At 36.7% G+C, this 11,381-nt stretch overlaps 2 protein-coding genes across 2 annotated transcripts; both read right to left on the bottom strand.

Moving 5' to 3' along the window:
- Positions 1 to 1,735: 1,735 nt before the first annotated feature.
- Positions 1,736 to 6,497, bottom strand: LOC121755559 (cyprosin-like). Its single transcript, XM_042150875.1, has 14 exons — positions 6,337 to 6,497; positions 5,668 to 6,029; positions 5,526 to 5,586; positions 4,860 to 4,954; positions 4,665 to 4,777; positions 4,144 to 4,312; positions 4,030 to 4,069; positions 3,881 to 3,945; positions 3,598 to 3,711; positions 3,410 to 3,474; positions 2,660 to 2,816; positions 2,453 to 2,572; positions 2,093 to 2,181; positions 1,736 to 2,009 (listed from the first exon to the last, which is right to left on the bottom strand). Exons 2-14 carry the CDS (start codon positions 6,019 to 6,021, stop codon positions 1,925 to 1,927), a joined length of 1,527 nt encoding a protein of 508 aa, XP_042006809.1. The 5' UTR covers positions 6,022 to 6,029; positions 6,337 to 6,497; the 3' UTR covers positions 1,736 to 1,924.
- A 1,401-nt stretch (positions 6,498 to 7,898) lies between these two features.
- Positions 7,899 to 11,381, bottom strand: LOC121755560 (WRKY transcription factor 6-like). The gene is made up of 5 exons (XM_042150876.1): positions 11,005 to 11,381; positions 10,828 to 10,917; positions 10,380 to 10,691; positions 8,883 to 8,996; positions 7,899 to 8,791 (listed from the first exon to the last, which is right to left on the bottom strand). The coding sequence occupies exons 1-5, from the start codon at positions 11,293 to 11,295 to the stop codon at positions 8,141 to 8,143; spliced, it is 1,458 nt and encodes a 485-aa protein (XP_042006810.1). The 5' UTR covers positions 11,296 to 11,381; the 3' UTR covers positions 7,899 to 8,140.

Below are 11,381 nucleotides of genomic sequence, written 5' to 3'. Positions count from 1 at the left end.
TTAGTTTGTCTCAAATAAGAAGACACGTTTCTATTTTTGTTAATCTGCTCTCTCCAATTAATACATCCAACCACTTTTTTCTCACTGCTATTAAAATATTCAACTTCTTTCTCTACATTTAATACTTCCACTCACCTTTTATCTCTACAACTAAACTCATTAACTAACAACTCCTAAAATTCCATGCCGAATAAGTAACGCGTCATCTTAGCCGGGATAGAAGGAGTAATGTTTAAAGTGAAGACTGCAGCTTGATGCAGCCAATATCACCTACTTCAATAGCATGGAAATATTAAATCAGACGATAAATCAGAGGCTAGTTGGGCTTGGGCCTTGATTTAGGCCCAACCTAGTATGAGTAGATTGCAATGGTGTAATAATTAGATATGTCAAATTGGGTCGCCACATCTGAAATCAAGTCAGCCCTATTCGAATTGGGGCGTTATCATATTGGAATTTTATGTTGTCAACAAATTGCAATGCATCTCAAAATAATTATCTCCCTCCGTCTCAAAAAAGTTGAGACAAAACTTTTGGGCACAGAGATTAAGAATTTGTATTAAATAAATAGGAGAGATGAAAAAATTAGGAAAGATAAGAGAGAGTAAAGTAAATGATGAAATAAATTAACAGTGATTAGATGTTTTGTCTTTTGCCTTTTGCAAAAAAAAAGGAAATGACTCAACTTTGTTGGGGCGGACTAAAAAGGAATACGACTCAACTTTTTTGGGATGGAGGGAATACTATAATCACTTTATTTTTAAGTGAAAATTAGTTAATTGTTGTATATTCTTTGGTATTTTCTAATAGACAAATTAAAAAGGAAAGGCTTTGTAGTATACCAAAGAATTATTAGGAGTATTTAAATTAATGCACGAGCCTCCAATTTTCCCTGCTTCACATGAGCAAAGGCTTTGTAGCCAAAAGTCCTGAGCTCAGAATATCCACCATAACTCCCATACCATCTGAAATCTGGAGTGTCTCCATTGATACTGGAAGATGGCCATTTATTCATCAGTTTTGCTGTGGTGGAGGCTGCTTCTGCCCAGAATTTCTTCTCCATTCTAGCTGCTCTTTCCAAAATGGTTCGATTTGCTCTCTCCGCAACTCCATTTTGTTGAGGGTTCATAGGCACAGTCCGATGCCTTTTGATGTCCTTGGATTTGCAAAATTCATCAAACTCCTTGGACATGTACTCAAGACCATTATCAGTCCTAAAGCACTTCAAACAAACCCCCTTCTCAGCCTCCACTTCTGCACACCAATCCTTAAACTTCTTGAAAGCTTCAGATTTCTCTTTCAATATAGACAACCAAAGCTTTCTAGAATAATCATCAATGATACTCATATAGTATCTGCCACCACCAATAGATCTCTCTTGAGTAGGCCCCCAGAGATCACTATGTGCATAGTGCGGAAGATGCACCAGAGAGAGCTTAGTGATGCTACAAGGTTCTATTTAGTGTGATTCCATTTAGTTCTATTTCGATAATGTACTTATGAGTTGGAATTTGATATAAATAGGTGGTGGAAGAAATTGGACGTGAAAAATAAAATGCCTTATGCAAGAGATAGGGTTACAGAATTGTACGTGTGGATGGTAGGAGTCTTCTTTGAGCCAAGCTATGCTAAAGCAAGAAGAATATTACTGAAAGCCCTTTGTATGGCTTCGATTCTTGATGACACATATGAGTATGTGAACTACAGATTCTGACAGACAGTATTCCTTCAATAATTTAGGAAGAAAAGGAATAATTCTTGGCAGGAACTGTATATTTTATGTAGTACTATATCCTTACACACAGTTTAAATTATTCGATTTACAGAATTACATGAGCTGAATAAACTCGAGCAAGTATACATATATTTGTCACTTCAAATATTCATGAAAGTTTAAATTAGATTTCAGAAACAGGAATGCATTTTAAGCAGCTTCAGCGAAACCAACCTTCATATTCCCATAGTCGAAAACGGTGTGATACTGCGCCATGAAAACATCTCCCAGAATCCTGCATCAACCACAGCACCAATATAAGTCGAGATTCGAGAAACGAGCGCAGTCATAGATTGCATCAATGGAAGATTTACGTACCACAGAGGGCCGCGGGGTGGGGCCACGTCTAAGGCTGTGAATCCACTGATGCACTGAGCTACGTCGCCCTCACCGACTTTCAGGATGTACTGACGAGCAAGAATACAAGCACGATAACGATAGGTTTGGACAGTTTAATTAAGAAATCGAGAGAAAATCAACCTATCGGGAGTCCACCTCTTCGAGTATTTAGCCTAACACTAACTAGCGTATGGTACTATGAGGCTAGTCGTGCAGCGATACTTGAAGAGAAGGGACAAATAAGATTATGCGACGCAAGAAAACGGACCAGGGCATTTATGAAGTTTAAAAGACGGGAAAAATAGCGAAAAAATGAAAAAAGGGCCTAATGTATCGAACCTGTTCGGGGGTGAGAGCAAATTTTTTGCCACCAATGGTAAAGGAAACATTGGGCATCGAAGAAAGAGTATTGCAGTCGACAGATGATTCACCCATCGGGCTGGGAAGCCGATCACAGAGCTATAGTTTTTAAAAGCAACGATCAGGGCATAAAAGGAGAAAGTGAGGAGGAAAACATTTCCAGAAAAGAATGAATTTTGATTCTACCTGATTAATATAGTCAAGAATCATTTCTTGTGTTTGGTTCCGTTTGAGTTGGTTTTGCATCCACACAACTGCCATTTCGCAAACCGAGCACATTTCGTCACTGAGGCCTTGTGACTTGCTGTCACTTTCCTTGTCCACCACACTCTCGATAAGCATACTGAACGTAGTTTTGCAAATAACTCGTGTCAACCAACAAAAATTTGAACAAATATAATACTCGTATCTATAATGCAAGATTACCTTATATCAAAGCATCAACTCTGAATACAAGAAACGGTAAGTGTTTTATATGGTGCGAGTGTTACTTGGTCTTTTTTATCAATATAATAATTGGGATTATTGCCATTTAAATCATCTCATCTCTTAACTTTTGAAACTGGAATATAACATTGTAACTTTTCCATTTTTGTCAATTGTCCGACAATGATCAAAATAAAAAATTATGTAGCAAAATCAAATATGATGGGGCAACAAAACCACGTTATTTTGGACCAAACATTATCATTTTAACCAACACCCAAAATATAATGATGGCGTTGTGTTTAAAACAACGTTGTATTGTCATCGCATCATATTTGATTTTGCCTAGTACTAGTTTTGATTTTGACCATCATTGGACAAATTGTGAAAAATTGAAAAGTTGTGATTTTATATTCGAGTTTCAAAAGTATGGGATTGAGCGGAAGTCAACGCAAATTTGTGATTAAATGGCAATCATCCCGTCATAAGTCGAGCGTGAAAGGTACTGACCTAACATCTCGAGTGCCATCGAAGGAGCACAGACCAACCTGGGAGCAGATCTTCTTAGGTTCATCCTGTAAATAGCAACACGAAGAAACATATCTCGTGAGCTATAGTTATAGAAATACAATATTCTGCAAATTTATCAACTGGATTTAGAATTGTGAGTTTGTAAGGGGAATCAGTGCCTCACTCACCTCAGACAACAACATTTCCAATATGGTTTGTCCATAAACAGAAACGACAGACTTGCATTCCTGGCTTACAACCCCAGCAGCTCCGATTTCATGATTAATGAGAGTGATCACAGTCTGAACATAGAATTTTAAGTTAGCCAAATTTGAGGATCGAAAATATGCAACAAAATTCTGATTCCCAAATGTCTAGCCTAAGACGTTTCTTGGAGGACAGTATCATCGGCCAATTCAATCTCGAGTGAAATACATATTTTAGGTCTACTAAGTAACTAGAAGTACGTACAGTCGGTCCAGTCAGCAATGAAGTTCCAGAATCTGCGATGGCCGAGCATCCGCCAGCGCAAAATCCTACAAGACTTTAAAGATTAGCTCATAGACCATTGAAAAATCGAATACAGAATCAGAAAGTCATATAATGATTTCATAAGCCACCTGTTGATTCCCCACCAATGAGAACGTCACCCATGTCGAACTGAAATAAACAGAGAGAATTTAGCTTGAAGTGGGGACACGATTGCAAGTATGCGAAGAGGTTTAGAATGACACCTGCCAATAACCCTTCTGAGTGACGGGAACATAGGTGTGCTCGCCCTTGAAATGGTTTGGATTGACGCCACCAAAAACGAGCTCACCACCATCTTCTTCGTTACCACCACGATTAAACCAAAATGAGAAAACCGGGTCCTTCACGAGACCTTGATTCACCATGTTGTACCTGATATTGCACGAATATTGACAGAGAACTTTAAAATGGTTGGCAAATGACTTTATGGGAATCAGCTACATTGTTCTTCGACATTACTAAATGAGTTCACAGTGATATAGTGTTCACATCAACCAGAAAACACGATAAAGAGTATCCAAATTTAAGCTTTCTATCTTATCCCATCGCAGATAAATTAAGACTCTAAAGAGTTCAGCATTATAGCTTCTGCTGAAACGTCGTTCTCAATTCCCACTACTTACAGAAAATACATTTATACATACATACCCTACTTCTCGAGTATTAAAGACTTATAGTGAATTAAGAAACAGCTTTGAGTGTGTATGCTTGTGTTTGTGCATACCAGACAGGAACAGCATTGCCGACAGAAATTTCCTGGAATCCAAGTCCGAGAATGCCATCAAACTTAGCAGCCAAGAATGTGATGCCAGGTTCTTTGGTAGCTTCAATAAATTCCTAACAAGACAAAGATTTAATATGTTAAATCAGGAAAAACTCGAAAATAACCCCTACTTCTTTCGTTGTTTCCTAGAAATACCTGATCTTTTACAGTAAGGTCACCAATCTGAACATGATCTTCACTGAAAAACCCGGAGATAGATCCAGTTCCATATTGAATCGCAGCAGATTTACCTTCACCAAACAACGGTCACGTATGAAATCTCAAACTACTTAAACATACTGCAGCGGGAAATCACTTCAGAGATCCATTAAATGAGACGAGAACTACACAGCCTTAGTCAAGGAAAGAGCCACCATAAGCTTATTATGAATTCACATTTTTAATAGTAAATGGGGTGATCTTGTCTTATTCATGTGGTACAACTACAAACTAAAATCAACATAATTTTTTCATTCTCAATCTCAAACAATCACAATGATACATATTATATGAAGATGTATGAATATAGGAAAGAATGATTCCATATTGATAACAAGAACTCTCGATAACACTCTCCTCAAGATCCCCTGGGATGCTTAGAGGTCACACAATTCTCACATCAAAATTGATTGAAAGAATACACGAGCTATCTACTTTTATTTATTCCTCTCATCTAACCACTTCTATTGAGACGTCTAACTTCCTTTAACTTCACACCAAAGATCATAACAACCACACTGAAACGAAATTATCCAAAACAATCATCATAGACATCATATATAGTTAAACACGGATCATCATGCGAAAAATCATTATGCATACCATTCTTCTTGTAGGTGCTTGAATGGCTCGACTTGTATTTCGAGTGGAAAAGGCAAGCAACCTGGATAGATTACACGCACAAAATACTTAAAGAACGCACAAACAAGGTTGAATACAACTAAATTACACCAAAAAAACTCACAGAAAAGTAGCATTTTGACGATGGCACCCAAAGATTAGAACTCCCAGTGTCGAAAATCACAGTGAACTTTTGTGAAGGGGTCCCAATGCCAATCTCACCAAAATACTGAGCATCCAAATAGTTCTTCAAACCAATGATATCCGCGCCCGAATCTCCCCTAACGCCACGGATTTTGTAACGATCCTTCACTAAACCCCCCTGCTTCGACTCAAGCCCATCCGAAACCCGATCAATCGGATTCAATTTCCTCTTTTTTAACCCAATTCTCAGCAACCCATCATCACGAGCAGCAAAAGCTGAACTAAACAGCACAAATAAGAGAAAGACTGTGGCAAAGCTGTGACTTTTACCCATCCCAAAAACTGCAACAAGATCAGTTAAAATTAGCTTCAACCCCTATGAGTTGACAGTGAAAACAGTGAAAACCTAAGTGATCAAATTAATATAGAAATTGAGAGGGGTCATACAAAGATTGAATCTTTACAGTTAAAATTTAAAGGGTCCCTCTTCAATTAGGTTTTGTGATAGTGAAATTCGAATTATGGGATTAATCGAAAGACAGTTTTTTTGGTCCAAATTGATGCCAGGGAAGATGAATTCAATAGAAATAGGATTATCCATAAAAAGATTGAACCTTGCAGAGAAAGATCTGAAGTTTGAAAGAATCACCTGAAGGAGAAGAAGACACCGGAGAAATGATCGAATCAAGAAAGTACTGTGAGCTGAAAAGTCAGCAGTTGGGAGTTCTAAAGCGGAACAATGGGATAAAGTGACATACTAATTCGTTAAAAATTACCATTAGTGGGATAATGTTGTTTGATAACTCAGATACATCAAAAGTGTTTTGATAATTCAAATATTTTATTGTATTTAAAATATTAATTAATCAAAGCTTGCTCTTATTCAGTTCAATTATTTTCTTCTTCTATACTTTTAGGCCTCTTAAGCCTTTATTTAAATTTTATAGTATTGTTATAAATTTCAACAAACTAGATTTATGTGTAATGAAGTCTTGTTCATAACATCTTTTGGGGATAGTATCACCTCTACTCTACTGAGACACAATTATATAAGTAACAATGCTAATTCTTCTAGTATAGATTATCATTATCCAAGATATTAGAAGTATAGGATTACAAAAAACTCACCCCTTATATTAAGTCAAAATAATGTATAAATAATATACTTTATTTGTCCCATTAGAAATGAAACGTTTTCCTTTTTGGTATGTCTCATTAAAAATGAAACGTTTCTAAAAATGAAAACAATACTCTCGCTATTTTTTCTTCTCTCTTACTTTACTCTATCTTCATTAACTCACAAAGCAACACTACATAAAATCTTATGCCAAAAAGCAAATGTTGCATACTTAATGGGACAGAGGGAGTACAATTTAAATGTTATTTGAAATAAACATTAATCGAAAACTTAACATTTGGTTTAACAACATAAGTATCTATCTTTTTGGGAATTCAATATAGTGTACTCAATGTCAATAATATCGTCCAAGATAAGAATTGACTTTGGAATCGATATGACAATCAAGCCTTATATATTGTTCTATCTATTTATATTGTGACTATTTTTACTTTTACAAGGAAATGAAATATCTTTTGTAATCATGAGTTAACTGGTCTATCCAAAATGTAGAAGAGAGACTTTTTTATTCAATTAATTTTTATTTTTATGAATTTAATCAACAATAATCAAATAAACAAATTATGAGACAAAGATAATTTCTTCTCAAAAACTAGGTAGGGACTGCAGCAACAGATAATATATTTTCAGTATGTCCATTAAGTCAGGACTTCGAATCATCTAATATAAATACAAATGTGTACATGATAAGTACGAAGAAAATTTAACAAGTCATAATTGAGTTTGGACAATTATCAAGTTGTTATAACAAGTCATATGAAATGTTATAACAAGTCATATGAAAAATACATAAGACAATGATCAAGTTGTATAAACCGCGTAAATGCTTTCACCAAAGATTCTAGAAAATCCAGACATTTTAATTGACTCCAATACTTGACTTCAATTTATGGACACGACTTGAAAGATAACAAAAGTATAAGAAGAAAAAACAAAAATTTACGAACTACACGAAACATGCCAAAGTGAGAGAATATGATTGAATATTTGATTTGTTTCATTTAAATTTTCTTCAAACTCATTTGTCTCCACATGAGAATAATACAAACAGCATTGACAATAATCTCCAAGAATTGAAAATACTAACACACATTATCCTCAAATTTCTCAATATGTACAAAAATGATAACATCTTTCCTCTATTATTTTATTGCTATTTTACATCTAACAATATGTACATACATTATTCAAAATTTAAAGAAAATAAAATAAAATGAAGAGCGCAATTTAATGTTTGAGTTTTGGACCTATTGTAAGCAAGCAAACATAATTAATAGAAATGAATTAAATGGGGGGTTTACTTTGGCCATTGTTGTTATTGCTCGTTGTTGTTGTTGTTGCTGCTGCTATCGTTGCCGTTATTGGGGCTCGGGCCGCCACCTATAAGCGAGGAGATCGCGGCCGCTAGAGCGGCCGCGAAATTTGGGTCCGTTGCTAGAGCATTCACGGCTTCACTCAAATGATTCTGCTGATTCAACGGCGATAGATGATCGTGGGGCCCTTGATTGAGCTCCGGCGAGGACATTTGTAGGCCGGAGAATTTGGACTGGTTGTACAGTGCTTGGCCGAAGATCTGCGGGAGAAGGGCGGCCGCGGCCGCGGATGATCCGGCGGCCGTGGACGGATTGAGGAAGGAGAGGGGGAATTGGTTGGAGGGTTTGGTGAATTGGAGAGGGTTGGGTGATTGTGTTAGGTCTAATGTGATGGTTGGGAATGGGGCCGAGGCGGAGATCGTGGCGGGGGCCGAGATTGGCCCGGCCATGCTCGAGGAGCACGGGAGGAGGGTTCTAGCAAGGAAATTCGAGTTCATTATGCCGTCGGCGCTCGGCATCGAGCCGGAGAGGAGCATTCTCGCGGCTGAGGACGTGGTTGATGCCATGGCCATAGCGGTCGGGGGCAATGGGTGGTTGTGATTTCCCTCGTAGGTCGTTATGAGGATGGTCGTGTCGTCTGCGCATCGTTGGACCTAAGAGATGTGTAATCATAGTTTTAGGTTACTATTTGATGATATCAGTGATAATATTGAAATAGATGATAAATACGATTTTAGGACATACCTGTTTTCGGACAGGGCAACCCACGCCCATCGTGCAACGATAGTATGCACGAGGGCAAGGGTTGCCCTTAGCCAACTTTTGCCCGTACTTGCGCCATTGGCATCCATCCGTTATCTTTAAGATATCATTAACAAAACCCAAATAATGAATACAAGGGCAAAAATTAATGTAACCATTTAGTAATTGAAAGATAGAAAAAATTAATTATGTGTGTGGAAATTGGAGGGTTAGATTTGGAAATTCATCATCTAAACTTTTTCACATTTAAGATATTTTCATATTAGAAATTAAAGTCCATAATTGATCTTGTACATTTGCCAAAAAAACGTTTTGGTCCTAAACCATAAACCCTCACCATTTGGAAATTCCGAAGGAATTTGAGAGAAGAATATAAACTCAAGTAACACACACAAAATCGTGGTTTACGCAAATTAAAGGTGACGCCGAATCTTATATTGTCTGGTTTGCCACCTTCATAATCCGACATGTCACGTTGAATTCTATTTAGAGAAAAGTTAGACTCGTAAGAAATTTTCTACAAAGCGTAACTTCATGATATTAGCGACCAAGTTTAGGTTCGTGGAAAATATCAAATTTCGGCTAAAGTTTGTAATATAAAGAATAGTACTTATGGAAACATAATGCTTCATCTGTTCGCAAAAATAGTCCATTTTTTAACGGCACAAGTTTTTTAATGCGTAATCAGTAAAATATGAAAGACAAAGAAAAAAAATGGATAAAATAGGAGTGGGTGAGAAAAAAGTTGTGAAAAAAATAAAATAATACTTAAAAAATAGACTAATTTTGGTGTACTGGCTAAAATAAAAATTAACTACTTTTTGATATCATTATTATTATAACTAAAAACATAAAGAGCTATATTAGGCATATACAAAATATTTAATTAAAAGTCAATGTCAAATTTAGTTACTTTTATCAAATAATTTAGAATTAAAAATTTATATCAATTAATTAATTTTACCACACCTAATTCCAAATCCATTTTAACAAACACAAAGATTTACTAAGAATATTTCATCTTGACTAGTGTTCCCTCTGGTGAGAGAAGTCTCATATTTGACTACTGGTGCGAGATTTAAAAAATTGTTTGATTCTTTGAATAAAAGTGGGTGGAATAATTTAAATGTGTATGAACTATATACTCACTCCATTTCTCTAAAATAGGAAACTTTGAAATAACATGGATTTTAATGCAAAATTGATAAAGTAAGAGAGATAGAAAGAAAATGTGTGTTAGTGGAAAATGAGTATCACCTCATTATAGAGAAAGAACTTTCCTAAAATGGAAAGTTTCTATATTTAAGAAATAGGCAAAAAAAGAAAAAAATTTCATTTTTAAGAAACAAATGGAGTGTTAATTTAATAGTAATGGCAAGTAAAATGAATTAGTGGAATGTGGGGTCTACTTATAAAAAATAGTAGAGGTAAAATGAGATATTTATTGGGGTTCGTATTGAGTAAGCAAAATATACATACCATAGTGGCCTCAGACCTAGCACGAACCGAGACACGGGCCTTCCTCATAGTAGCCTCAGCGGCCTGATCGACGCTTCTCGGAGAGTGTGCGAGCTTCTGAGCCTTGCTCTCTAAACACCGTTCATGATCATCCACGACATCTTTGTCGTGGACATCCCGACTAGTTTGCCCTTCGGGCGGGGACAACGAACCCTCCTCGTTACCCCCAGACGCCATTTGATGCAACATATATTCCTTCAAACGAGCATTCTCCGACTTCAAACAATCGTTCTCCGAATTCAACCTCTCCATTTCCGCTTGAAGAAACGCCACCTTGTACCAACACAAATTAAATTCATTTAACATTTCACCATAAAAAATTACAACTTCTTTTTTTTTATAGTATTAACATAAAATTAAGATTTCATCGGCTAACAACTTCTTCAGTCTAGAAGGAGCGTCGAATCACCTCGATTTTCGCTCTTTTGCTCTCCGGAATCGAGAGAGCCCCGTCCTCGACTCCCGACTCATCACTCCCCGTCGTAAGATGCAAACCGGTCTTCCGGAAAAAAAATTCAAAATCACAAAAAAATAAAAAAATATATATATAAAAAACTCAAAAATCAACAAAAAAAAAGAAACATACATTAACTCCTCCTCTTAAGTTGTCTATCCCTTTCTCCTCGTCCTCATCGTCGTCTTCGCGGCCGCAGCCCTCTCTCTTCTCGGGGAACAATTCCATCACGTCGAGAACCTTCCTCTTCCCGCGATCGTCAGAGGAGCAGACAGGAAACTCAATGGTGGCGTTGGGAGCCTCCATTTGCGGCGAAATGTGGTGGATTTTGAGCTGATGAGAGTGGAAGAGGGTTTTTCTCTGATGAAATAGTCTGATGATACTGTGATCTGGATCAAAGGAGAGTCCACCTTGTGTGGCCATTTTATTCTTGATGGCAAATAGAGAAAAATATATGGGCAACGTCTTTAGAGATAGCCAAAGACTCGGCTACAAATTTGGAAGGTTGA

The sequence above is a fragment of the Salvia splendens genome, chromosome 11 (genome assembly GCF_004379255.2).
Source record: "Salvia splendens isolate huo1 chromosome 11, SspV2, whole genome shotgun sequence".
Lineage (NCBI taxonomy): Eukaryota > Viridiplantae > Streptophyta > Magnoliopsida > Lamiales > Lamiaceae > Salvia > Salvia splendens.
The sequence above is the reverse complement of the archived record's forward strand: the minus strand, read 5'-3'. Positions and strand labels throughout refer to the sequence as shown.